The 26883-nt window shown below is 40.8% G+C and overlaps 4 protein-coding genes across 16 annotated transcripts in view; all 4 read left to right on the top strand.

Annotated features, from left to right (window-relative positions):
- Positions 1-19244, top strand: part of LOC124191965 — a 63554-nt gene extending 44310 nt beyond the window's left edge. For 4 of the 13 annotated variants that reach the window (XM_046585031.1, XM_046585035.1, XM_046585040.1 and 1 more), the window contains exons 3-9: positions 12774-12931; positions 14091-14319; positions 14401-14832; positions 14926-15019; positions 15483-15689; positions 16168-16278; positions 18042-19244. In XM_046585031.1, the coding sequence (XP_046440987.1) occupies positions 12774-12931; positions 14091-14319; positions 14401-14832; positions 14926-15019; positions 15483-15689; positions 16168-16278; positions 18042-18157 (1347 nt within the window). In that variant the 3' untranslated portion in view covers positions 18158-19244. Of the gene's footprint in view, positions 1-12773; positions 12932-14090; positions 14320-14400; positions 14833-14925; positions 15020-15482; positions 15690-16167; positions 16279-16727; positions 17016-17390; positions 17476-18041 lie in introns of those variants that run through there. The other 9 variants (XM_046585036.1, XM_046585039.1, XM_046585044.1 and 6 more) reach the window with 6 other exon arrangements.
- Positions 19245-19899: 655 nt separating this feature from the next.
- Positions 19900-21705, top strand: LOC124191966 (KICSTOR subunit 2-like). Its single transcript, XM_046585046.1, has 6 exons — positions 19900-20057; positions 20129-20415; positions 20474-20932; positions 20996-21158; positions 21221-21328; positions 21402-21705. Exons 1-6 carry the CDS (start codon positions 19959-19961, stop codon positions 21573-21575), a joined length of 1290 nt encoding a protein of 429 aa, XP_046441002.1. The 5' UTR covers positions 19900-19958; the 3' UTR covers positions 21576-21705.
- Positions 21690-22715, top strand: LOC124191970 (protein Mpv17-like). The gene is made up of 5 exons (XM_046585051.1): positions 21690-21843; positions 21900-22015; positions 22077-22298; positions 22372-22470; positions 22535-22715. The coding sequence occupies exons 1-5, from the start codon at positions 21690-21692 to the stop codon at positions 22556-22558; spliced, it is 615 nt and encodes a 204-aa protein (XP_046441007.1). The 3' UTR covers positions 22559-22715.
- A 488-nt stretch (positions 22716-23203) lies between these two features.
- On the top strand, positions 23204-25787 carry LOC124191967 (surfeit locus protein 6 homolog). Its single transcript, XM_046585047.1, has 5 exons — positions 23204-23734; positions 23798-24258; positions 24326-24969; positions 25033-25207; positions 25271-25787. The coding sequence occupies exons 1-3, from the start codon at positions 23317-23319 to the stop codon at positions 24539-24541; spliced, it is 1095 nt and encodes a 364-aa protein (XP_046441003.1). The 5' UTR covers positions 23204-23316; the 3' UTR covers positions 24542-24969; positions 25033-25207; positions 25271-25787.
- The last annotated feature ends 1096 nt before the right edge of the window (positions 25788-26883 follow it).

Below are 26883 nucleotides of genomic sequence, written 5' to 3'. Positions count from 1 at the left end.
GTGGTGATCTGGCGCAATGCAATCTCTTGCGTCCCTGAACCGGGCCACGCCAAAAGCCTCGAGTCACAAAATCTAACCGACCAAAGTCTAACGATAATTTTTTGGTGGAATATACTGTATAACAAAGCATAACACATTATACGAACGAATCATCGAGACGCAAATGGCGAGAACTTGTTGAACTGGTTTAACAGCAAAGCCTCATCAACTCGGCGCTGGCAGTCTCTTTTGATGTTTTTCTTTTCGCTCCTTGATTCCTCCTAGCATACTAATGAGCTGTGTTTTTTTTCGTCTGGACAACTGTCGAGGAAATGCATTGGAAATGAGATACAATTTTAATTGAGTTTCCAGCAAAACAATGTCCTTGCAAAATTATGGCTTTACAAAAGAAAGAGAAAAAAAGTTTATTCTTTTAACAAAATTGTTGTTTGGGGAGGTAGGCGGTTACCTGTCACTTTTTTTTCTGGGCTTGTCAATGAAAACGGCTGTCGTCGTTGTATATTTTTAGTCCAGCGACCTTGTCCTGTCGAATATCAATTGGTGCGCTGGGCATTATAACGTGGATAGAACGTGGCGGAATCTGGGACTTGCAAAATTAGTACAACTGACAGTCTCTTTCCAAATGTTCAATGATAAAAAAAAGCAGCAGCTTCTCAATTTTTCTTCTCCGTCTTATTTTGTTCTCATTTTTCTTTCCTTGTTGCGTTCGTAATAACTTGACACCTTTTGCCCAGCTTTCATCTGGCACGAGTGATGTGGTCTCTCTTTTAACTTAAACAAAAAAAAAGAAACGCTCGCGGTAATTAATGAAGTTGTTCCACGAATTTTTGTTTTTGAAAAAAAAAAGTATGTCCATCTTGATTGAGTGTAGAAAAAAAAACGGGGGTCTACTTAGACTCTCTTCCCCCTTCTTATACATGGCTGAAGAGCAATTTCATCTCGACCCTTTGGCCACAGCAGGAGGGCCAGTTCTATTTTTTATGTTTATTTATATTTTTAGTTGGTAGTATAATCGTTCGGTTATATATTTTATTTTATTTTTTTGCCGGTGGTATGTGCCTTGAATACACACACACACACACACAGACAGTGCAGACATTTCAGCTGGTCAAGGAGGAGGTGGGTAGGAAAAAGAAAACGGTAGTTTAAAAAATTATGATGATGATCAAGAACAGGACCGGGTTGGATACACACGGGCACACGGTCGAAGAAAGTGGCGTCTGATTTATATACATGTAGTCGAGCATCGGCCGTGTTTGTCCGTGGACTAATTAAGTATCTCGTTCAGAAAAACGGCTGCGCAAAAGGAGGAGGAGGTGGGCCTCACAAACGAGTTGGACTCTCAAAAAAAGTCTCAAAGTTTCTCCTCATCACGCGCTGCCAAATGCAGTTGCCGGTGCTCCCGAGCGAGACCAAACTCGGAAGATAAAATACAAAATATGGTTGTTGGTTGCATATCTGACTGTAATTTTTGGAGTCATCCGCACCAGAAGAAAAAAGCCAAAAGAAAGAGAAAAAGGGAAAATGTTTGTTGCTCGAGTTCGATCTATTTTCGTTTGTCTGACTAGCGCAGCTCTTGTTAATGGCAATTGAATGTTAAATTGCTCGGTTGCGCTGTTGTTTTGTGTAACGAACATGTTCACTTTCTCTCTCCTATGGCTGCGGTTTTGCCATCAATATCTTTCTTTCCTTCTTTTTCTTTATTGGATCACGGTTCTCGTTGCGTCATCGGCGCAGCCTGGCACGGCCAACGGTTGTGATTGGTTGTGCCGATCCGCTCGCTACACCTAATGTACTCGCAACACTTTAGCCATTCACTTTGCTCTGTACAAGCGAAAAAAGAAAAATAGGTGAAAAAGACAGCAGGCATCCGCGTTATTTTGAGTTCTTGTTGCGCAACAAACCGTCGTCTAGTCAGCCCGAGGATTTCTCTTTAACGGTATTATACGTCGTGTGTACACCCTGTGTGTGTGTACGCGGTCTAGTGCACTCGGTTATGCTGAATCAGCCGCAGACTTTTTCTTGGGCCCCCCTTGAAACTGTTATGTGTGTGTGTGTTCGCTTCTGGCGGTTCTCTCTTGAATTTTTTCCCATGGATTTTTGGGGGTTCTCATTCACCGCAATTGTGGCGGCAAACGACGACCAGAGGGAGAATTCAATTCTTAATTATTTGATCACATTTTTGTTTTTCTTCTTTTTATTTCTCTGTCTTGTGTTGTGTTGTTTCTATTTTTCACGTTGAGCTGTGGATATGATTTTTTTTTCCGCCGGCGCCATTCCGCCAAAATTGGAACAAGGTCGTCTCTCTCTCTCTCTTTCTCCCTCCCTGCTATTAAAAAAATAAAATAAATTCACGGCACATGGATTCACGCCTGTCTTGCGGCTATATGTGTGTTCCATGTGGAGAGAGAAGGAGAGAGAAGGAGAGAGAAGGAGAGGCCAAAGGAAGGAAAAGCTCCTACTCATTTTGAGCTGTTGCAACGAAATAACAGCGGGCGCGCAGCTCTTACTTTCCCCCGCACAGGGAATTTGACTCTGCTGGGCTGACGTATTTGCTTTGGGTTGGACATTGCTGATGTAATTTATATCGTACGCTTTAATCGGATTCTCTAATCCAGCAGCAGCTCGATCTATTATGCAAAGGGAGATCACGATTCTATTTATTTATACTTTTTACTCGTTCGATAGTTACCAATTTAAACGGTGCGATTAACCCGCGGTCCCCCCCTCAAGGAAAAAAAAAAAAAAGGTTCCAAACTGATCTTCTCTCTTTCAAATTTCCGTTGTGTTGGCCACGAAAATGTTATTCTTCCCATTTCCACTGTGTGGTGGCTTTTGGTGTTTTCTAACGTCATATCCCCAAGAGCTATAGCACCTCCGTGACCCTCCGCTCACGCAGACATCGGTGCGCACCCGGTCGAGGAGCTCTGTTCCCCGCTTTTTATAGTCAAAAGAAAAAAAGAATAAAAAAAATAAAAGGGCAAAAACAAAAAATTGCATCTCGCAAAAAGTCGTGATGGAAAAGTAACAGAAACAACCAACGGAAAGTGTAAGCGTATCTCTTTCACGCTTTCCGTTTTTGTTTTTCTTCTCCTCTCTCTCTCCGACGCCATTCTTTCCCACTCGACTGTGGGGATATGGTCGGGGTCCTCCTTGTTGCCGTTGTCGTGTTTCAAATGTTACAACGTCGTCAAGTTGGTAGTGGCTACTTTTCCTTTTTTGTTTCAAAATTGGGAAGAGGAAAAAGAAGAAACCAAAAAGAAAAATCGGGGATGTTCGGTTAGTGCGGGCTCATCCTCCCGGCAAGGTTAATACACACATGCTGGGCGATTCGTGCCATTTCATGCCGGACTTCAAAGAGATGGAAAAAAAGGTTTTATCCGATTGGAACGGCGGCATGTGTACTTCAGAGAGAGAAAAAGGAAAAAAAAAGGGGAACTTGTCTGGCGTTGTACGCAGGTCCGCACATTCATTTCCGTCGTTTCTGGATGACAAATGGTCGGTCCGTCCGTTTTATTCATAGTGCTCTCTCTCTGCTCCCCAGGTCTTATCTCTTATTGCTGATGGGTCCCCTATTTATTGAAGGAGCTTAGAGTTTACGACAAGCGCCAATGGTCACATGTTTATCACCTGGAGTTCTGAGAACAAGCGAATATTTCGCACTCGACCTCGACTAACCATAGCGAACCTTAAAAACTCTTTTTTCTTCTCTCTTTTGTAAAAGGATTTGTTGTCAGTAGTATTTTAGGTATTTCTTTCCCAAAGTCCTCGCCTATTTCGTGTATGCACCTATATACTTTTCGCCATTAGCCTTGGTCATTTATTATTTTCTTTTTCGGCTCGCTAACTTGCCAGTTACAAATGAAAACAAAAATATCAAACACACAACGATAGTACAGTTGGGGGGGAACCGAATAACTCATTTGCTGTTATACTGCTGCTGTTGTTGTCGGTAGTGTTTTACGGTTTTCGCCTAAATGGTAATTGGGGTGTGCACAGCATGTTTCCGCGTATTCATGTTCTACAGCCGAATAGAGACAGGTATCAACTACACACACATATTCAAGGTAAAAAAAATAAAAGTAAAAAAAGGTTAAGAATAAATGGGCGGAACGCGTGGGGTCTTCTTCCTTTCCATTTTTCTTTTACCTCTCTCTCTCCCTCGATCACTCTCTCTATCATCACCCCGGCAGCTCCAGAAAATGATGGAGCAAACACATTCACTCAACTTTGCTTCTCCGGCAACCGTCATCGTCGTCGTCGTTCGGCCGTCGCCAGGGTTACCACGACTCTCCTTCTGAAGCCCCGGCGCGGCACAACAGAAAGAGAGAGGGTTCTCTGACCAGTTTACCTTGACAATCCAACCTGCCGTATTAGAATAGAGAAAGGTAGCCGATCTCTCTCTCTCTCTTTTTCTTCTTCTTCTTGCCAACCTTATAGTGAAGAAAAATCTCAGCGAAAAACGCTAACGAGTTACTATTTTCTCTTTCCTTCTGGTATTTTATTTCTACTCATGTGCCGTCCGTCAAATCGATCCATCCATCCGCAACTTTTTTTTCCGATCTTGGCTATACATTCACTTTGACCGAAGGGGGGATTTGTCTTTTTCTTCTTTACAAGGTCTCTGGCCATCAACTATAATAGAAATAAATATACACTGTGCATATACACGTGAAAGATCGCATGCAAATGTTGTCCGTGATTATCCTAGCCCAATATAGCGACGAATCTGTCAAGCGATTTGGCGTTTCTTCCATTCTCTTCTACCTTTTTCCCCCCTTCAGCCGAATCTTTTGCGCTCCGGACCTTCTGTGACGTGTGTGGTTTATCTCCAATCCCTTTTTTCTTCTCCTCCATTCTCTTCTTCTTTTATCTCCTCGGTTGTTTTCCCTTGAACTAATTGAGCCACACTATAATACGCACACTATATAACAGTTGTCGGTTGTTTCGTCTTCTCCCGCTCGCAGCGGTTCGCTTTTTTATCGTTTTCCTTTCACCGTTTCGCTAGTCAGGTGACGTTGATGCACGAAGAGGAGCAGTCCAATAGGAAAAAAAGGCAAACGGCTTTGCCAAACCATCTTCCATCATATACTAGGACGCGCGATGGCATTATAATTTTTCTCGTGTTTATTTTTTTCTTTTGGAGGCCGGAGGAAGATCGAAGATAAGCGTACGCTTTTGACACAAAATGGCCGGGGTGTCAGGACAGGAGAAGCCGGTTTAGTTTGCTTGCATTCAGGTCTCTCTCTCCATAAAGACAACTCTTGCAACCATCGCGCGATAGTGCGTGGTGAATCAAATTTTGTTGAGCTCTTGGCAACAGCCAAACGAAAGCCCAAAACAAAAAAGATGTCATAAATTTAATGTTGTAAATGCCGCCGAACATACACACAGAGAGCACTACAGCCTCGAGTCTCACCAGGACTCTTTTCAGTTTCTAAGCTCTCCTGCGTCGTTTTTCCTTTTTTTTAGATTTATTATTTCACTTCTTTCTTATCTTACATATATATATATTTTTTCCCCGTCTGGTATTTTTGGCTGCCATGCTGACTCACTTCAACACGGGCGTTTCGTAATCCAGCGGAACTTTATCCCTCCCCCGTATGCAGAAGAATCCCAACAACTTCCTCGGGAAGAAGAAAATTTGTTTTATTCATTCGAATCATGTGATCCTCGCCTTTTGTTTCGTCTCGGGACCTTTTCTCCCTCCTATTCCACCCGTTGATTTTTTTCGGTCTGCGTGAGCGTCGTCTCTTGTGTGTGTGTTGGCGTGAAGCTGGAATATCAGGGGGGAAAGAAACCCCGCATCCTGTGCGTTTATAGGCCCATTTTTGGTGGCCCCCGAATGAAAAGGCCAACAACCACCGCAGCAATGGGATTACGCAAGACAAAAAGGAGAGAGAGATTCACCTTGTCTCTTTTCGTTTTTGTCTGCGGGGGCGACTTATAATCTTAGTAAAGGCCGGCAGGCAATATTCTTCACGTTTCGAAATTTTTCCTGCTCTCGTCTCTTTTGTTTAAAATCTGACTAGAGTATGTTGTCGTTACTTTCGTAACCAAGGGCATTGCTCTGCGGACAATTCAAATGAAAGAAACCAGGATCTCTTGAAAGTTCAAGGCTCACTTGCCAAATAGCCGATTTGAAACTCTTTTGAGTCACCGGACATGACAAAAGTTGATCCCGATGTTATTTGACAAGTTGATGGCGACGTTTTCCCATGTTGAACACCTTTTGAGATTGTGTTTAGTGCTTGTGTGATTATATTATTCTTTTGTAGCGTTGTCTCACCTTGACTGGCGACTGTAAATTATCGCACCCTTTTCTTCGGGGCTGCTGCTGCCCTTCTCCTTACACCTTTTTTCTTACATTTGACTCGCCTCTCTCTTTTTCTCTCTTTTCTCTCTCAACGGTTCAATCTCTCACGTAACATTATTTGAACCTCACCTTTATGTCATTGTTTGGCGAGTCGCCTTCAAATGTAGCAGCTGGGCCTCTTGATTGCCACGACTGCCGGAACCGCGTAAAAACCATCAAAGAACACACACACACACCCCATAGAAAACAACTTAACACAGAGGTTCCCTGAGTGAGTCGAGCGTTTGAAAGTGTTTCCAGTTACTCTTTTCCAACCCCTCTATATGATGATTCGTTCCGTTTTATTTTCCACCCCATCCGCAGCTCAGCGGGCGTCACGAATGTCGGAATGCGTCCCATTAACACGGTCTCTGTGAGGCTATTATTTTCCCCCTTTTTTCTCTCTTTTGATTCTTTTTCATTTTTCTCTTTTTTTCGTGTCGTGGTGAACAAGTGAGAGAAAACACGGACATTTCCAAATGGTGTGTGTGTGTGTCATTCGGGGCGACCGTATAGCCGTCTCATTGCTCCATTGTTGTTGCATTTAAGATCCATTTGGTCGGGCCCTAATCATTGTCTGCGTGTTGCAGCCATCTATCCTCACCTTTCTCTATCCGCTGTCTGCCTCCCGAGGAGTCGGAACAGATTTGCTGCGAAGGAGGTAAAAAGAGACAGTGGGAAGAAGCTGAAATCGCCTTGAGAAATGGCCAGTTTTCATCCGAAAAACCCCGAAATAAAAAAATCCTTTCACTCTCTATTGTCGAGGCGAAAACACGGCGTGATCTCTCAAGGTGCTGTTTAGAACTTGTGCCGTGCGCCCCCTTTTTTTAAATTTTATTTTGGCTCTATCTTTCGCGCTGACTTCTTCTTCTTCTTCTTCCATTCATCTTTGAACTGCCGGGGCGCAGCGACAGACCGTTATCACTTTTTCTTTTCGGGGGAATTGTCGGAAATGGCTGGACGCCCACTCCAAGACATTCTCCTTTCCTTCGATTCCTCCCGCGTTCCTTTTCTTGGATTGTCTAGTCCTCGTCACGGCACCGTTCGATCACGACGGACCCATATATATCGCCTCGTTGAGACGCTCACGATGGAAGAAGAAAAAAACGGTGATGTCAGATGAAGATTAGCCAGAAGGTGGTGGTAGCTTAAAGGTAATCGTGGCCCGGGGCCTCCTTCACTCTAATCTCCAGCAGCCATCGAATGTCTTTGGCGACCGAATTTGTGTTTTCTGCTTTGTTTGCGTTAGTTATGACTATTATTATTGCATGTCAATAAGAGAAATCTGGCAGCCGGGCGAACTGGCAAACGGACCTGTATTCTCTGCGGGGAGCGAGCGACTTGATGAACCCAAATGATGAACCTTTTTCGGCCGAAAACAAGTGAAAGTTCCCTTTTTCCTCCATGTCCAAAAATCGCCAATCCCTTTTGGGAGCCATCAGTTCCACGTATTCCGACAAGTAGTTGGCCATTGTTCAAATTGAGACTTTGGCTTCTCCATATTAAGCGCTACACATCATCGTCTCCTTCTTACTTTTCTGGCCGCATTTTCTCTTTTATTCCGATTCTTATCGATTTTTTTTTCTTCTTCTTCATCGCTGCCTTTTTTCATCCAAATTTCTTTGGATGGCCGTTCGTGTTGTTGTTGGACACGTCACTACATCCGGGGGTTCGTTCAGTTAACGGTTTCGCATGACTTGCTATTAGATTCGACTTCCAATCGAGAGCGATCGAAACTCTCTCGCGAGAGTTGTATTTTGTTCGCCTTTTCTTTCATTTTTTCTCCCCCCTCGACGTCATGTAGAAAGTACCGGCGTGCACTCCTGACAAAATTGAAAATAATAAGAATGAAAAATAGAAAAAAAAAATCATCATAACAATAACAAGACAGCCCGCACCTCTGAACAGACGGACGCACATATACCGGTCGGTCGTGATGCACCACAAACTGTTGTTGTTGCTTGTTGTTGAATGCTTTTGTTGTTCTTGTTTTTTATTGTGTTTCATCATCTTCTTCTCCTTTTTTCCCTCATTGTTTGTAACGCCGATTCGGATAAGATAGCAGCGTCTACCGATGGTGGATAGGCATCTGATCGATTTCTCTCGCATCTTTTTTTCTTCTTCTTGTTTATCTTTTTCTCCTTTTATTTTTGTGAGGGGGTGTTCGCGTGTCAGTTGGAGCCCAGCACGCGTTGGTTCTGTGTGTTTTTAAACGATGATGATAGAGGCAGTTTTTTTTTCTCTTTCTTTCTTCAGCTTGTTTATCTTCTTCTTCCCACACACTGAAAAACAACCTACGAAAAAAAAAGGAAAATGTTGGTATTTTGTTTTTGTTTTTTCTCTAACGTCGTCGTCTACGAAATGTTTACTTTGTTTCTCCATCAGAAAGCGAGGAAAAAGGAGGCGATGTGTTTGGAGAGAGAGAGAAAGAGAAATAGGAGGCAGACGCAATAAGGTGAAGAGAAATTGAGAGGCGGAGGCAGCAGCTACAAAAGTCAGTCGGAGATTGAGACTCTCGATTCCGAATGGAATCGGGGCGCTACACGAAATGGGGGAAAAATACAAATTCACCCATCCAAAAAGGGAGAAACGGAAAATCACTTGCCAGAAAAAAAGAAAAAAAGGAAAAGACGGACGATATTTAGAAATTTTTCGGGTAAAAGGAAGAAAACGACTTTGTTCTTTTTGTTTTTTTTCCCCCCAATGCTCTGAAACTTGTGTCGAATCATATTGATACCCAGACGACATCCTGGATGTTCTAGCTACTTTCTCCTGCGCCACCAGACGTCAGATAAAGATCCAAAGTGGCTCATGAACGAGCCAATAATTCACGCTGATATTATTGAGAGTCGAAAGTGATAAGGACGGAAGAAAAGAATAGAACGCGGAAGAGTCACACAACTTGGTCGTCGCTCTCCTCGTATCTCTCGACGTTCGTTTTGTTGTTTTGAAAATACCCCCCTTAATTCCTATACACTCCTTGTGTCTGTCTACTTATTCACATTTCCTAGAGAAAGCTCGTAAACTTTTATGACTTACGAGTTGTAAGAAAAAAAAAAGAGGTTTATTAGTTTTGGGGACGGACGTATAGGAACTCCTCTCTGTTCACCACGGGGGTGAATACGTCTATGCGCAAGGGAACAAGAAGAAAAAACGTAAATAATCGCTCAACTCCATCTGATATATACGGGGCCCCTTGGCATCTATTTGTCTGACTTTGAGAGGACGGCATAACACACGCAGACAACACACACACACAAAAAAAGCAGTCAAAGAGAGATGATGGTACCATATAGTGGCCGTTGTTGTGTGTGTGTGTGCTAGTGGTGGTGGTAGGGAAGAAGAAGAAGAAAAAAGTTGGAATCGACATTTTTGTGTGTTCGTTCCGTATTTTTCCCCCCACCCCGTGCGTGACCTTTTTTCCCCATTCTGTTCAACAGAAGAAAAAGAAGAAGAAGAGAAATCTGGCCATATAGTGTAGCATTATAAATGTTATATACCTACCGTGAAGGACCCCCTCCAATTCCCGAGTTAAGATCCGCCATCGACTGGACACCCCCCTCCGAAGTTGTACACTGTACACGTACGCGTTTACTAAACAAAATCAGAGAAGAAAAAACACGAGATTATACACATGTTAAACGTAAAAAATGTGTCTAGGAACTTCTCATAGCATAGGAAGAAGAAGAAGAAGAAAAAAGATCGGTGTAGGTGGCTGGCGGTGGGGGTGGTTGAGAGATGAAGATGGAGATAAAAGATGAGATTAAGTGAAGGGGGGCCTCTCTCCTGGATAGAAGAAAAATATCTAAATTGATGGCGGGGGGCTTTTGATAGATATAGAAACCCGCAATTTGTTGTTTTCCTTTCTTCCGGGAGGTATATACTACCATACGTAAGATTTTTTTTTCTTTTTTTTTGTACAAAAATGAAATCAACACAATAGAAAGGAAGAAGATGGAGTACGTGGGAGTTGGGAGGTGGGTGGCTCGGAGCTGTGCATGTTTTGATAGTTGTCTCTTAGAATATGTAAGAGTAAGAAACAAGACGAGATAGTTGAAAGAAGAATGAAAGAAATTCTGTCTGGCATTTCGTGTTCCAAAGTTCACGGAACCTGCGAGCGCGGCCTGTGTGTATTATAGACCCTCGATCGCTACGTTGATGGATGCCAGTTGGTCAAGAGGAAATGTCGACACATTTGTCAATAGTCAAGGCTATACGTTGTACGTCTTGTTTCTTCTTCTTCTTCTAGAAGCACTTGTGCTTTCGGCCTAACAGAGCAGCGAACCCTCCAGCAACCAAACAGAGTACTAACATTTTCAAAACAAATGCCACTCAAATATTCAACGGACAAGATCGGCATTCTTACACAATCGCGGAGTCAAAGAAAAGAATAGAAAATAGAAGAAAAAACGAGCGCCTTTTTTTCTTCTTCTCGGTGGGAACGAACGAGGAAGTCAACTTTGAAAGGTTGAATGGTTTCGCTTTCGTGTCCACGAACGACGCACCTTTTCATAATGCACCAGGAAATGACGGGAAACGAAAAGAAAAAAGAAAGAAAAGCGGAAAGTGAAAGGGGACTAAAATGTCGGAATTGAGTAGTAACAACTTCCCTCCTTTTCCGTCCCTATTCGTCATCCTTCGATGACAGAAATGACGACGTATACCTTATTATGTCTAGAGCGTACTACTATATCCATTGCCGAGTCTCTCTAGATGTTGAACGACCCCTATTCTTCGTGTTTCCTTCATTTTTTTTTCGGTGCGTTTTTATTTTTATGTTTTTGGCCAAAGAGGTTGTGACGTGACTTGATATTATAAGGCAGGTCAAGCGTCAGGTTCACGACTTGACGGAAGAGAATGGAGATTGAAGAGCCGAGAAGTCGACTAGATATATATATAAAGCTTTCGGAGCTCATCTAATTACACATTCTATTCAGAAGAGGGAAGAAGAAGAACAACAACAACAACAAAAATTAAAAAAAGAAAGAGAGAAAGGCGTGTAGTGGAATTTCAAGAGTTAACAAACAATTGTCAACTATCCAAGGACGGGCATCGCGTGGAAAAAGAACCCGTGTCGCATCTTATTTACGTTTAGAATCTCCCCGGCACTTTTAATTCCCCCTTTTTTTCCTTTAAGCATCGCCTCTCATTCACTGCGGTAATGCGATTTCGTCAGAGGACGAACATTACCGGCCGCGCCGTATACATTTCTATCTACGTTTTGTGTGCATCGCCCGTTGAAAATACTAGTGCTGCTGATGAGCTATTCTCCCATACACGTAGCAACGACCGGCCTGAAAGGCTCCTGGCCTTTTCCCTTTTTCCAAAAAAGAAACATAAGAAATCATTAGAAGGGAAAATTTCCATCTTTCGCGGTTCAGTTTGGCAATCACCATTCGAATGTGTCGGGAATGAAACGAAAGTCATGTCCGCATGTTTTTTTCCTTTTCCCAGCGCTGATGTTTGGAGGCTTTTTGCCCCCCAGTTTTGTTTCTTTTTATTATTTCTTTTATTTTTTTACACGACCCCGGCGATATTGACTTTTATAGAAAGAGAGAAGATAAGACATTTGGAGTTGTTTTCTAAGCATCCTTTCACTTTTTCTTTCCCGTTTGTTTTTTTCTTGAACCGACTTGCTGCTGAGTCAGGGACGCGCGGTGTCCGTGTGACTTTTTTTGGGCCGCGCGTCGCGTGATTCTCTCCTCTTTTCTTTATTACGTACTCCCTTTGCCTCACTCTTTTTCTATTCTTTCTACATCTCCTCTTTTTTATTATTTCTCTCTTTCAATTTTTATGGGTTTTCTTCCTCTCTCTCTATGTTTGTTGGGTTAAGTTTCGGTTAGGAGCTTTTGTGTCTCTCTCGGGATCGTGTTGTGACTCCGGACGGCGGTCACGGCCCGTCGATTCCGATCTCTTCTTTCTTCTCTGAAATTCTTCTTCTTCTTTTCTTCGATTTTGGTAAACACAAACATGCGTCTTCATGTTTCAGCGCGTGCCCAAACATTTCACTTTTTGATGGTGATGATGGCGATTTAACAGTGTCGTGAAGATGGAAGCTGCGCCGTCCTCTAGTTTCGTTTTCTTTCCTCCTATTCACGATCGGTTTCTCGTTACAAATAAATAAAAAAGAAAAACATTGGAGTTTTGAATTTCAAAACTTTGCAATGCTGTGATCGTCGTCGATCGCATCCCTTTATGACTGTTGTTAATAATAGCTTGTAGAGAGAGACTTTCTAAATGACTGGAGCGTGACTGGATGCGACTCGGTGCGTCCGCTCCGCTGTCGATTCATCGCTATCGCTAATGGAATTGTTTGAAAATAATAATAATAAAAAGAAAATGTCGATGAAACTATTTTACTGACGCCGAAATCAAGTTGCTAATGTTTTCTTCTTTCTTTCTTTTATGATTTGATTAGGACCACATCCAAGAGGTTTTGGACAAATGGCATCAAATCGACGACGAGATCTGGGCCAAGCTCATCGTCATGGAACGCAATCGCCGTGTGGCCAAAGCGTACGCCCGGGCCATCCCCATTCAGATTAACGGAAGCGACGATGGTTTCGACGGATTCCGGTAACAATTTCATTCCGATTTTCTCTTTATTTGTATCTTTTTTTTATTATTATTCCTGGCCAGTCACCTCTCGTTGCTCAGCCGTGTCATTTTTTTTGTAACGTCCCGCTGAACCTCTCAGTGAGTAAGTGAGCCTTCAATATCAAAACATAGAAAGAGCCAACAAACTTTCGATTCAACGAGAGGAAGAAAAACCAAAATTGGCTTCCGTCTTGTTGTGTCCATTTCATGCAAAATGAAGTTGGTCAGGCATGGCTGTGTGTGTCATGGAGGGAGCGGCCGAGCAGAAAGCGCCACCACCACCGCCACCGTCGAAACTTTTTCTTTATACAACTTGTAGTGTGCAGATGATGAGAGACGGCCGGTGACGACTTGCGCAATGACGAGAAATGGGGAAGTCGAGTTCTTCCGCGTAGCCTCAATCGTCCCGACTCGCCAGCAACAAAACTGTGTGTACACGCGGCTCCTATCCGTCCTCTCATCGCTTAGGAGAAAAAGCTCGAGGGGGCGAAAGTTGACTCTCGGCGTTTCTCTCTCTTGTCTGCGCTGCGTTTTCTTTCATCGGATCGCGCTAAATGTACATACGATTGGGCATTCACCACACTCGAGTGACAACAACGTTGTAGACCGGCTCGTTTCACCCAGCAGCTGTTCCCACTGTACACGCTCTGCTCGCTGATCTATTTGTTGCGCGCTTAACTGGGCAAAGTGACCCATTTTCCCCCCGGCTCGGCTTATATACACTCGGATTCATGCAACCAAATGTGTCAAACGGGATCCTGCGCATATAAAGAGAGAAAGAAAAAGAAAATGAGAACCGTGGCGTCTAGCCAAGGCACACGGCGAGAAGAAGAAGAAGGAAAGACACGCGAGAAAACTCTTGGCTGCCAGCAGATGCCCAGGCGACGAACGCCAGGTGACGGCCTTATAAGGAAATAAAAATGCCTTTGGAACCTCCACGTTCCATTGACACACAAATCGGGAGGCGGCCAAATGAAGGAGAAGAAATGAAAAGAATGCAGCCGTACTCAACAACACAAAATGGTCGAGCGGAAACTCCCTCTCGACGATTGATTGAATTAAAATTGAATTGTTTTTGTTTTATCTCGTGACGCCATTTTTAATTTCCCCCTTGTATCTTTTCATTCGTGAATGATAGGATTGGATTGAACGGATTCGACAACCCGATGCGTGACAACCGGACCGAGGAAGCCAAACGTCAGATCGGCGAAGGCGCCAAGGTCCGCATGGACGAGAAAGGAAACATCCACATCAAGCGCGTTTCCAAGAGTAACATCTACATCAAAAACACTTCGGATGAGAACGGCATCGGCAATGATATCCTCAAGCTGCCGCAGGGAGCCCTGGAATTCGGCAAAGGCTACCTGGTAAGAGAATGATGACGCAACACCTGCTGTGATGTGAAACTAATCACCGTTTGTTTTTGGTTTTATCCCTCCGTGAAACAGCTGTTCGACATGAAGAAATTCCAGCAGAACGTGTCCCGCGAACTGAAACGGGCCTATCCCGATCGCCGCAAACTGGAAATGCAATGCATCACGGCCATCGCCTTTGCCAAGAACGATATGGAGCTGCTCAACTGTCCCTGCTGGGTCATGATTGTCAACATTGTGGCCATGGATATGCTCAAATCCAAGATGCCACCCGTCAGCAAGCGCTCGGACATTCGCAATCGCCCGCGCATTCCCATTCCCGATGAGGACCCGTACAGCGTGGCCGGCAGCGGCTCTAGCGGCAGCTCGTCGCACAATGGCAACAGCAACAACGGCAACGGAACCATACCGGCCAACTCGAACGCGGTCATTGGCACTAAACGTGGCGACAAACCACCCAAACTACCACCTCGCGACAATGGCATTTATGGCTCAAACATTCCAAAAGTGAGCCGTCGTCGACAAAAAGATGAAAGTTCATTTCCCCAATTTTCTAACAAATACTAAAATTCTGTTTTTTTCTTTCTTTCCCCACAACAGCCCGACTACGACGAAATCGACGAGAATGGATACAAAGCCTTCGCTTCAACTCGGCCCAGCAAAGAGAAGCTGTTGTCGACCGACAAAAAATACGGTGAGAGTTTCTATAGTCAAGTAACCACCACCAGCGCTAAAAAGTGTGTCTAGCTGCTGCCCCCTTGTGCAATCAACGGAGGATCCAACAACCGTGTCGATTAGTGTTGCGGCTTTGTTACTCAGCATAGGCATGATTGGATAACTCTACGTACAATAGTGCTTAGTGTTTTGAGTTGGGCCGATGACCAATCTAGAAGAGACTTTCACTGAACGTGTGTGTGTGTGTGTGTGTGACGAACGGATTGGTTTCGTGGAAGCTACTCGCTGCTACCGCGATGTAATGATTCCGAGCTGCTTTCGACTCCTTAATGATGAGTTGGCAAAGAGAAGAACAGCCAACCTCTCTCTTTTTAGCCTTTTTGTTAAATAATTTTTGAATCGATTGTCTATGGGCCATTGAGGAGTTTTCTTTATCATAAATTCGCCGTTTCATTGTTCCCCTTTTTGTCTATGAATTGCAGACGATCCTTACTACTGCGGTCTGCGTGCTCGCGTCTCCAACTTCGTGAAGAACAAGAACACCAATGAGAAGCCGGTCAAAGAGCTCGGAACCGAGATCAAAATGAAGATGACGCCACATGTGGGCACATACCAAGCTGCCCTGTCTCATGGACACCCCATGCAGACTCATCAAATGTGGCACTCGCGAAGCTTCGACAGCGGAATGGGTAATTGGGTTTGACAACTATTTCTAATGCACAAACTATTTGAACGTTCCCAACGCAAATCTTTTATACCTGGGTGACACGTTTTATGGTACTACGGTGTCGCACTGAATCACGACATTTTTTTTTTACGTTTTATTATTATATTCCCATACAAAAAAACACATCTGATACAAACTTTCCCTTTCCTTTGGTTGGCATCCACCTCAGCCTCGTCATTTCCATCCGCACGGTTGCTATATCTTTAATATTACAAGTCAAAGAGAAGATAATGATCATAAAAAGGGGGGAGAATATGAAATTACCGATTTTTCAATCAAAAGAAAACCTTTTTTTTTCTTCTTCTCCTTTGCGTACACGCAAAGAATACAAAGCAGCAACCGTGAGAAAGGAAATCGTCAAAAGCGAAAAATTGGTTTCCCCTTTTTATTGATCTTATTTCCCCTTGCTTTTTCCCGTTTTTCGTACGCGAAACGCACAGCCTCGCTGCCGAGCAGCGTCACACCCGATATTCAACGGTTATGGAAAGCTTATCCTTTCGAACGCAATCCTACGTCGTGGGTACCTTCCCATCCCCATGGATACAGCCCAGGTGAGTCCTTTCCCCCGTTCCCATACCGTACCGTACCACCTTACTGAATCCCTCCCTAAATAGAAAGTCTCTCTCTCTCACTCACTCTTTGACTAGCCATCTATCTTTCTCTCGTTTCTCTCTCCTCTGTATTTGGCATTCATCTACCGACCTATAACTTCTTTTTATGGACCATCAACTCGGACGAGACTTTAAAAGGGTCGCATTCGCCATGACACGTCGTCACTGATGAGGCGCACCCGATCCGAGCGTTCATTTCTGTAGCTGTTGCCTAACCAGAATTCCCCCCTCCCCGCCCTTTTATTTTCCCACCTCCTTTGACTATGTTTCTTTCATTAATCGCAATGAAAATTGCAATCGACTTGTCGATGGCGCTTGTGTGTTGCAAACCTGACAAAAGTGCGATCGACCTACCTTTGACGTGTACTTCTTGTCTATTACGCTGACAGACACGGCCACGACGATCAAGACGTACAAGAAAGCTGTGGCAAACATCCGCACCCTCAGCACGCCGTACAGCTAAAAACGAGAAGTCACTGACGCCACCATAAATATCCTCCTCCTCCTACTCCTATCCCTTTACTCCTCTTTACCCTTTTTTGATTTTACCCCTTTTATTTTTATTCCATTCCAAAATTTTGTTCCTTGTTTTTTTCCCTTACGTTCACTTACCTTATATCCAAAATGACGACAACAGAGTACAGACGACCGCGACCGAGATGGCAACATTTCCAACGGTACAACCCACATAATGTCTTCACATCGTTTCTGCATTTCGGTTCTTTTTTCACTCGTAAGAGAAATTAGCAACCGCCATGTTGTTGTGACCATTACGATGGCTATTTTCCGTTACTTTTTGACTGCTGTTTGGACATGAAAGACTTTAGTTTTATTATTTTTTATTTTCCTTTTTAAACGACCACCTTGGTTTTCGTTCGAAATTGCACGCAAAACCAGGGTTTCTTCTTCCGCACAGCTTCCAGCTGTGCCCTTCATGACGGCATCTGACAAGACAAAAAACGAAACGAAATGAAAAACCAATTGTTACCACGATTTTGTGAATCGATGGGTGATCAAATTCTTTCTCTTTTTTGTGTTTATTGTTCGACCAGACGCAGCAGAATGGGAGTGTTATTGGGATGCATGACCAGGTTGTTGGGCTACTTTCTCTCCGCTGTATTTTTTTGTTATTTGCTGGTAAGGCATTGAGACAAGTTGCTTCTTTCTTTCCCTCTGTCTTTGTCTCTTTATTTTCCCATTGATAAACTATGCAGCATTCTCTTTTGTCAGTTTTATTGGCAAAGAATATTTTGTTTTGTTTTTTTCTATTTTTGATCGTGCTGCTGTCGTGCAGCCGACGGCGTGTAGTCTTCATGTCAAACGGTTAACATTCCTAGCGGAGGCAATCTTTATCGATGTGTAGCTCGTTTGAAAGTTCGTTTTACGGTCTGGTAAATTTATTTGCTAAAGCACTGATCCATTTTGTTTACGGCTAAAAATGGACAAAACGCTGTAAACATCTGGTGGCAATATCCTCGTTTCAATTGACCACAGAAGCGTGTTGGAACTGAAAACCTATGCACCCGAGTGATGATGGCCACGGATTGTTTACGGAAAGGAAACCGAATGATTTAGAATAATGAACTACGTAGTTTGATGGCTTGATGCTTCCTTTTTTCTAATGCCGAATCAAAATTTCCGTCTTTTTGTTTTTGTTTCCCAGCGCATTTTGTAACTGTATTTTCTTTTCTTTTGTCATTTAGAAACAGAGCTCACAGACTCGGCTTACTCCCGCATCTACGGTCGCTTGCCGATCCCGCGCAGCTATGTCCCAATTGCAGCGCCGTCGCGAGCGTCGTACTACGGGGAGTGGAATTGATGTCGTTCTGAGCGTCTTTGGTGATGGGTGCCGTCATCTCCCTACCACGTTCAAGCCCGTCTTTAAATAGTTGGAACGTAGTAGGGATGTTGTCTGTGAATGTACATGACCGTTCTTAATCTTTTTTTTTTTAAACCGTCAATTTTTTTGCTATAACTTGGACATTTTTTTCCGTTTTGTTTGTTTTTCTTTTGTTTTCCGCTCGTTTTTATTTTTCTTTGCAAGTGGGCCTTGGTCTGTCTCTTTTTCTTTTCTTCAAAATGTCTCTTCCTTTTTTAAAAATGGTTCTTCCCAGTTTCACACAGTCTAGATTATTTTGTAAGTATCGAAATATTAGTGAGAAAAGCAGACTTGGACAGTTGACCACATCTGAGCTCTTTCGCTTTTCCTTGTAGAAAGAGTGTAAACCAAACTGTGTGCTAGGAAAACTTTTGTGTGTGCATGTACGCTCTTCTTTTTTTTTAATTTTCATTATTATTCCTTGTATGCGTGAGTGTGTGCGTGTGAATTCGGGTGGCACCGGGTCGTTGGGTGACCTATATAATAAAGAGACCATTGGACAACATGTCAAAAAAGCTTCTGTAGCCGAAACATCCACGAGAGAATTTATTTAATTTTTCAATCATAAAAAACAAGGACGATCAAGATTTTTTCTTTTCTTTCCTCTTTTTTTATTTTTTACTCAGAAAAAAAAAGAAATTTGTGCATAAGTGATTATTCCAATTGTTCTAAATTCTCTCTTTCCACACTTTTTGTAGAAAACGACCTTTCTTTTGTTTACGTTATTTTCTGAATAGCGTAATCAGATAAGGTCTTCTTGCGTTTTAATTTCTTTTCGTTTCCTGTCTCGTTTTGTGTATTGAGATGACTGTATTGGCGTCCCGAAAATTCGTCCATCCAACCGTCTCTGTTCTCTGTAATATTTTTCTTCCAATAAGGGCTGGGTTTTTCGATTTGGATCGCATGAGCGGGTTTTACGTTCATGTGTTTCCACAACGTTGTGTATTGTAAATACTGAAAGAATTTTCCCCTTTTGCTCTGGCCCTCTTTGCAATTAATAAATATACGGTTGACGGCTTTCCCTTTATAAAAGTGTATAGTGTCACTTATTTAAAAAATCTCACTTCATACTTCATAGTAACAAACTATATTAGACGCATCAAAAAGGTATTATAGCCTGGAAAATAGCAAATAATTAGAAAAACCAAGTAATTGTATAATGTACAATATATATATATTCATGCAGTAATTTGCATAATAATTACAGATAAGGAAGTGCTGTAGAATAAATTTTCTTAAATGATACGGACAAATATGATTGTAAATACTAAATTGGTGGGACAGTAATTGCACACTGGATAAATAATTTGCACGAATTATTTTAGAATTGTTAGCATTATTATATGGAAAATGATATTAATAACCTGACGAGTACTCAGCACAGTGCTCTGTTCCAGACCGTTCCAGAGATCTACCCATCCGGAAACGTGACTAACTGCACATTTTAACAACTAAAATCTTTTTTTGATCGTGATTAAATGTATTATACTCGTCGCATCCGATATCGTATTCTCTACTAATTTGCATTTCATAAAAAAAGTATAAAATAAAAAAAACCTTCAATTTCCTAAAGTTATCATTCTGACTTCTGAGAGGACTGTAAAAACGACAAGCCGCCAATTTATCGAATGGTGGGTTGAACAGAAAAGTTTAGATTTCCACCGCTTGGAGCAGACTAGTCAGACGAAATATTTACAAACATTGGTATACTTCAGTCCATGGAGGATCGAGATGGCTAGAAATGGCAGACGTTCTAGCAACAAATCGTGAAGAAAATTTCCTTCAAACCTACTTCAACGGCTTGGCTCAGTCTTCATTTGATAAATGCAAAGATGCTGTAGTATGTGATTTAATTTGGTTTATAATTTAACTTATATTCTTGTACGAATCATTCACAATTTTTGTATTTAGGACAAGGAACGTGATACTAACAAGAATCAAAATGGAATTTGGCCTTATCTCATGGGAACTTTATCCCAACTGGCTACTACAGAGAAATCATACATGGCCCTCTTATTCCTTGTGCCAAAAAGTTTTCTACGCAAGGAAAACTCCCTGAAATCTGCTTATGATACTTTAAGAATGGAATGCAAGCGAACTGAAGAATTCTCTAAAACCACACAGTTAGATTTACTTGTTGTTCATCTACTTGGCCAACTTGCTCAATTTGCTTCAGCCAGATTAGAGCTAATGGAATTGTAATTTTCTTTTTATTATGCAGCACAACAACATTTAAAAAATTTTATTTCAATCTAGTTATGAAAAATTATCTGCCTTTGGATCATCAAAACAAAACAATCTGGAAGAACTTCTGCCTCAAATTCACAATTTAAGCCAAACAAGTGACATCAAGTTTCATCATCCTTTGATGGAACCATTAAAATCTTCTTTTGCATATGAATGTGAAATACTTACACATCTGCTGGATGCCAATGTAGAGATGGCCTCATGGAATTATCTTCCAGCATTATTGAAAATCAATGAAACTCAAGCCAAATTGGACACATGGGCGAAAATTTTCCAATTAAAAGAAACAAGAAGACTAGGGCTTTTCAAAACCCCAACCTCCCCACAACTTTTCCAGTGGCTTATAAAATTCAAGTGCTTGAGTGTTTCAAAATTCACCCTATACTTTTATGAAGTGCTTTCTAAGTATTCAACTCCTCAGGATTTAAAAACATTATGTGCAAAGCAAAGTTTGGACTATGTGAACTTGTAAGAAATTCATAGCCAAATATAATTTAAATTATTACAATTTATTATATTGGCCTTTTTTAGAATTCAAGCGTTCCAGAGAAAAGCTGATGCTCGTGCAGTTTCCTTAATACTGGATGTAAATGGTCTTGAATCATTCCGTGGACCGGGCTATGTCCATCCCAACAAACCGATAGACACCCCTAAAGGATTGGATTCATACCCGTGCATCTTCACTTCTCCTGATGTAAACCTGTCCATGTACTAAATTTGCTGTTGAACGTCAGTCTTTTTTCATTTATATCTTAGAAATCTATTCGAGAAATTCCGTACTGGCCAAGCGTGATCATGACATTGGCTGATCGTATTCAAGATTTGTCGAATTATGAAAAGCTAGTATATGTATTTGATCACAGGGTAAGTAGACACACTCTCATTGTGGAATCAATAATATTTTAATTGGTTCATGTTTTCCATTTTCCTTGTGTAGGCACAACGGACTTATTTTTTACAGCGGGTTGAACCGCGGCTGACGTTGGTCTTGATTTTCGAATCAAAACGACTAGAGAAAGAGAGTTACATCGTTAGTTTCATGAATGAAATAACCCAACAACTTAGAGGGACCCGAATTTTTAATTGCTTAAAAGGCACTGGCTCATCATAGAAATTGTCTGGTTATAGTAGCCTATAATTACGAAAAGGTCTCGTTGCTGCGAGTCTGCGACCAATTCTGTAAAAAAAATTTTTGCGTTGCTTTCATGCGCGTATTAAATGCGATATGGCAATCATGTTGACACGAGGAGTGTTGAGTTTATTTTTTACTTTTGTGAAAAATTTTTTCATAGTTTTGTGTAAAAAAATGTCATCTATCTCCAAAATATATAAAAATTTGCTCCATAAATATCCTTATGGAATTCAAGCTGTTCAAACAGGCATGTACTAAATAACTTATAGAATTGGCATTCTATTATTAACCAATTTTGCTTAGCAATTCTCATGGGAACCGGAGACTTTTTGTCCCAAGTATTTGTTGAAAAGACAGAAGCAAAAGACTATAACTTTTTGAGAACTGCAAAATTCGCTGGTTTTGGACTGTGTGTTGCGGTCAGTAACGGAAGTCATTTACATAACTTAATGGAGTTGATTAACTTTTTTAATTGTCTAGGGACCTGCTATTCGAGGGTGGTACAATGTTTTAGATCGTTACATTAAATCTCCTGGTGTGAAAGGTGTTCTTCTCAAAGTCTCAGTTGATCAGCTTTTATTTGCACCAACTTTCCTTGTAATTTTCTTAAGCACAATGGGAACTCTCAATGGGGAAGGCCCGAAACAGATATCTACTCGAGTAAAACAAGATTTTCCTGAGATTCTGGTTACTAATTGGAAGGTTGTTATACTGAAATATTTGACCTTTGTTAGCTATATTTTCATAACATAATAACTTTGATATACTTGTGTAGGTTTGGCCAATGGTTCAAATGGTAAATTTCTATTTCATACCCCTACAACACAGAGTGGTTGTTGCTCAATTTGTGGCTGTCTTTTGGAACACATATTTGGTGAGTTTTTAAATTTAAATGGTGTTAGTACTCATAGCATATAATGTAAATTTTTTTTCTTCAGGCCTTTGTTACTAATCGTACTTAGCCTTGAAAGAAAAAGTTGTTACTGCACAATTTTTCTTACATCAAAATTCAATTAGTCTTTCTAAGTCTTTATAAGACTTTATCTTTAAGTCTCGATAGAGGTAATATTTTTTACTTGGTGTTTTTGAAAGAAAATAAATTGTGCTGGTTACAAATTATTTTTGTTTCATTTGTATCTAAATGACATTGTGCCTATTTATTTACTTTTGTCAATTTATGAGCCATGTAAACAATACAAATACAATATCATCAGTTTTTTAGATCAGTTCCACCATTATTCGTGTTGTGATGTCTACTTTTATACAACTTCCTAAACTAGTCAGTACATTTTTAAACGACCACTTGGTGGTCAAAAGATTTTTAAAAAGGTGCGCTCTGGTAAATAGTAAATAGTACTTTAACTCGCGCTGTTGTCTCGCGATTCTTTTTTCTTTCGTTTTAGGGGGCTTTTCTGTAGTGCACTGTAGACTTTCTGAGCTTCTTCTTCTTTAAAGACAAGTTTTTTGCCAAAGATAATACGATAGCATTATTTTATAAGTAAAAAATAGAAAGCGTGGCAAAAAAAAGAAACCATTTTTATAAAAATTAAAGGATACCCGCTCATTTTGTATCGAGCATTAGCTTTGAGAAATTCCCGCTACCTGGCGTTGTTGAACTAGTGAGCAAAATGGCGATCCCCAGCAGCAGTACAAAAACGTGTCTACTCTAGCAGTTGCGAAGGACAACGTTTTGTAAATTTCAAATAACGAAAAGTTTTTAATGAGTAAATCTTTGGAAAGTGGGAAAATAGATAAAAGGAAATCTAAATCAGGGAAGAATTCTTCCGGCCCAGTTATGGCTCCCGCTATTTTGGTAAATGGTAAAACGGAAAACAAAAACTCAAAACTATCTACCAAACAAAATATGAAGAAAATGGATCCTAAAAGTCCAGAACCGGAAGAAAAAAGAGGGCCCATCGACATTGCAGCTTTAAAGTTGCAACTCTCCTCTGAAGACCTTTTCATTTCTAGCTTATTGACCAATATTCCAACTCAGGGTGTTTCTACAGTACAAGATGTTGAAGGTGACGAGATCAGTGTTGACAACAGTTCTACAAAGAAAGTTGATGTGGGAAATCGTGCATGCAATCCAGAAGAATTAAAGGAACGCCTTGCAGCCAAACTCTCACAATTCACAGGTGTTTATTTTTTAATGAATATTTATTATTTAACAATCAGTTTAATTAAGACTTGTTTTTCAGGAAAAAAAATGGATTTTTCTGACAAAAAAATGAAAACCAAACTCAAGAGAAAGTTAGATAAAATTGAGAAGAAAAAACTGAAAAGGAAAAATAACAAAATGAGATCCAAAATAGCTAAACTGGCACAAGCTACTAAAGCAGCAACAGCATCGTCAAATTTTCCATCTACAGAAACTGTCAAAACAGAAGTTCCTGAGCCAACAGTCACAAGTAGACCACCTAAGCCCATTTTCAACAGCGAAGGTCGCATGGTTTTCAGCAAATTTGATTTTGGTGAGCTGACTACTCCATCACCTATCCTGAAAAAAACCACCTTAGATCCAAAAGCAGCAATGATTAAAATTAAGAAAACCAAAGAAAAGGTTAAATTCTTGGAGGCTAAAGGTGATATTGAAAAAGCAAGAAGTATTGAAGAACAACAAGCATGGGAAGGTGCTCTTCTAAGGGCTGAAGGTGTCAAGGTAAATGCTACTTACTAATATTCGACAGATAATTTGATGCTGAAACTGTTCTTTTGTGTTATTATAGGTGAAAGACAATGTGGAATTGCTCGCTAAATCTATTAAGAAAAAGGATAAAATTAAATTACAAAGTAAAAAGAAGTGGGGTGAACGCGTTGAAGCTCAGGAAAAGAAAAAGGAAGACGTACAGAAGAAAAGAAATGCCAACATCAAGAAGAAGAAGAACGAAAAGAAGGAACATAAATTGAATAAACTAGCGAAGAAAGGCAAATTTATCGTATGAATGACCCGACACCGATTCGTGGATGAGCTGACCTATGTCCTATCGTGTGCAAGCCGTGTCGTGATAGTTTTGTATAAAAATACACTGGCATGCCTTCCATGGTTGTGGACAAAATTTTGAAAAGATTGATAATTTTATTAAAAAAGATAACAAAAAAAAACATGTTTTCAGTGACGTGTATTCGGAAACTAGAAGTTATAGATTATAGAGTGATAGGGTAATTTAAAAAAAAAGGTAATAAGCTAGAATACCGATAGAGGCAATGCCAGGAAAAACGAATGTGATTTGTTGGTTTCGCCCTAATTACCCTTAGGATACCATGCCTTAAAGTAAAAATTACATCTAGGACTGTCACTCTATGCACAACACAGTCTTAGAAAAGCGAACGCGTAGGTCGGACGGGCTAATCATATGCACTCGGCATGAAGGTAAGATTTTTTCCCTTTGTCGTAAAATGTGGCCTTAAGTTAAACATTTCTACTGTTATTTAGATGTTCGCATACAAACTCGGCATTGCAATTTTATTTGCACTTATCGAGTTGGTGAGTAGTGCCCCCAGTCTTAACAAAAGTCCTAAAGGCTCTTCCGATTTGGTGATAGCTGCAAGTGATGATATTTCGAGTGAAGAAATTTCTGGAACTTCGAATCACTTTTTGAACTCTACACGTAATCTTAAATTAGTAATTGCATTCGTAACCTTTAGTTAATATTGCAAACTGTGGTTGTTAGACTTGGATTCCCAAACAAACAGCAGCACAGTCAAAGCAGGGTCTAATGCTTCATCGACAACGAAACAGTCGGCAATAAAGTCGAAATCTTTCAACCTTATGATCACCAATACGTCATCAGTGTCGAATTTTACTGACAATGGTTCCCAATCAGCAGCTCATCTCATTGATTTATTGTCAGATTTTTTCTCTGGAATCTTTGATGTCTCTGAAAAATCTACGATTCATCACACGTCCACATCATCTCCTACTACCACTTCTTCCATTCGACATCCTCATGTTTTCCGGGAACATAATCGTCACTCGAGTGACGATGATGATGATGATAGAAGATCTTCTATCAATCCATCTTTCCATCATTTTTTCTCACCTTCTCTTCGAGTATTTTTACCATTTGGCAGATTTTTCAGAAACTTGTAAGAAAACGGTCCCAAACTTTGATGTAGATTTCTAAATACTTTGTCATTCTTATTAATCAGTAGTGGTTATTTTGTTTTGAATACTAACTGAAAATCTTCTTTTTCGTTTTTGCTAGCTAATAACACAAAATGCTTTTGGCAACATGAAATCATCCCCTAGCAAAGTTAAACATAAGCTCTGCTTAAAAAGTAAATCTGTAAAGTCTGTATAAAGAACTTTTTTTTTATAATTCCGTCAAAATTGCTTCGACTTAAAGGAATAAGAGTTAACTCCTTTTCTGTAACTTATTGATAAATCATGAATGTCTGCGTAATTGCGCATCTACACATCAGGCGATCAGGTTTGTTTTATTGTTTGTAAAAAACGGTAAAAAGTAAAAACAAAAAAAAATTAAGTAAAAATTGTACATAAAACCAGCAACGCTGGCAAGTTGGCTTGTTTTTTATGCAATGCTGTCTGTTATAATTATTTGTAGATGTAGAATACTAGAATGTACAATGTACACTGTAGTGTAACTTCGGAGTTTGACAGTTTCCGGACTTTGGACATTGATTTTGGCGACCTTTGTTTGGACTTCGGACTTAAAGTGTGAAATAAAAAAAAACAACCTCAGAATCGATAAGCGAATAGGACGAATCAAGCGGCAGGATTGATCTTCCTATAGGCCTTACAGCATGTGGCTGGGCAGAAATAGAAGATTCAAATTGTTGGGTAATGAAATTAAGGTGTGTGAACTCTAATCACGTTACAAACATTTTTGTCGATCTAATTAAGGATTTGTTTACGTCATTATCTAATTCCTCATTGTAGGATTGTCGTTCTCCGTTTAACGTACTATCGATTCTTAAGTAAAAAACAAGGCATTTTCAATTCCTGTAGTCTCGTTTTTACTATCCAGAAATAGTTGTTCTCATTTGGATCTGTAGCTGATTCATTGGGAAAGTTCCATCTTGCTACTGTAATGGCTGATAGATCCAAAAAGGTTATTCACAAAAGAAGATCCTATCCTATCCTACAAAGGTGATGACTTCTTTTTCAAAACTTAGAAAGTTGTGGACATTTACAGCACATTTACAGTTCCAAGTTGTTCTTCTATAGATCTAGCTTTGAGGTTTTAGTTTTAGGAAGCGAGGCTTTAATAACTGACGAGTAGATTAATTCCATTGGTCTTTTGGGCGATGTCCCATTTAAAGC

Source organism: Daphnia pulex, chromosome 4 (genome assembly GCF_021134715.1).
Source record: "Daphnia pulex isolate KAP4 chromosome 4, ASM2113471v1".
Classification (NCBI taxonomy): Eukaryota; Metazoa; Arthropoda; class Branchiopoda; order Diplostraca; family Daphniidae; genus Daphnia; species Daphnia pulex.
This window is presented reverse-complemented; position numbering and strand designations above follow the sequence as displayed.

Excerpts from the sequence above, each read along its gene's own strand:
- LOC124191966 (XM_046585046.1), top strand. The coding sequence starts at position 19,959 with ATGGCAGACGTTCTAGCAACAAATCGTGAAGAAAATTTCCTTCAAACC. Across the intron at positions 20,058-20,128 it reads ATAAATGCAAAGATGCTGTA|GACAAGGAACGTGATACTAA; the intron begins GTATGTGATTTA and ends TTTTGTATTTAG. Across the intron at positions 21,159-21,220 it reads GCATCTTCACTTCTCCTGAT|AAATCTATTCGAGAAATTCC; the intron begins GTAAACCTGTCC and ends TTTATATCTTAG.
- LOC124191970 (XM_046585051.1), top strand. The coding sequence starts at position 21,690 with ATGGCAATCATGTTGACACGAGGAGTGTTGAGTTTATTTTTTACTTTT. Across the intron at positions 22,016-22,076 it reads GTTTTGGACTGTGTGTTGCG|GGACCTGCTATTCGAGGGTG; the intron begins GTCAGTAACGGA and ends TTAATTGTCTAG. Across the intron at positions 22,299-22,371 it reads TTCTGGTTACTAATTGGAAG|GTTTGGCCAATGGTTCAAAT; the intron begins GTTGTTATACTG and ends ATACTTGTGTAG.
- LOC124191967 (XM_046585047.1), top strand. The coding sequence starts at position 23,317 with ATGAGTAAATCTTTGGAAAGTGGGAAAATAGATAAAAGGAAATCTAAA. Across the intron at positions 23,735-23,797 it reads CAAACTCTCACAATTCACAG|GAAAAAAAATGGATTTTTCT; the intron begins GTGTTTATTTTT and ends CTTGTTTTTCAG. Across the intron at positions 24,259-24,325 it reads TAAGGGCTGAAGGTGTCAAG|GTGAAAGACAATGTGGAATT; the intron begins GTAAATGCTACT and ends GTGTTATTATAG.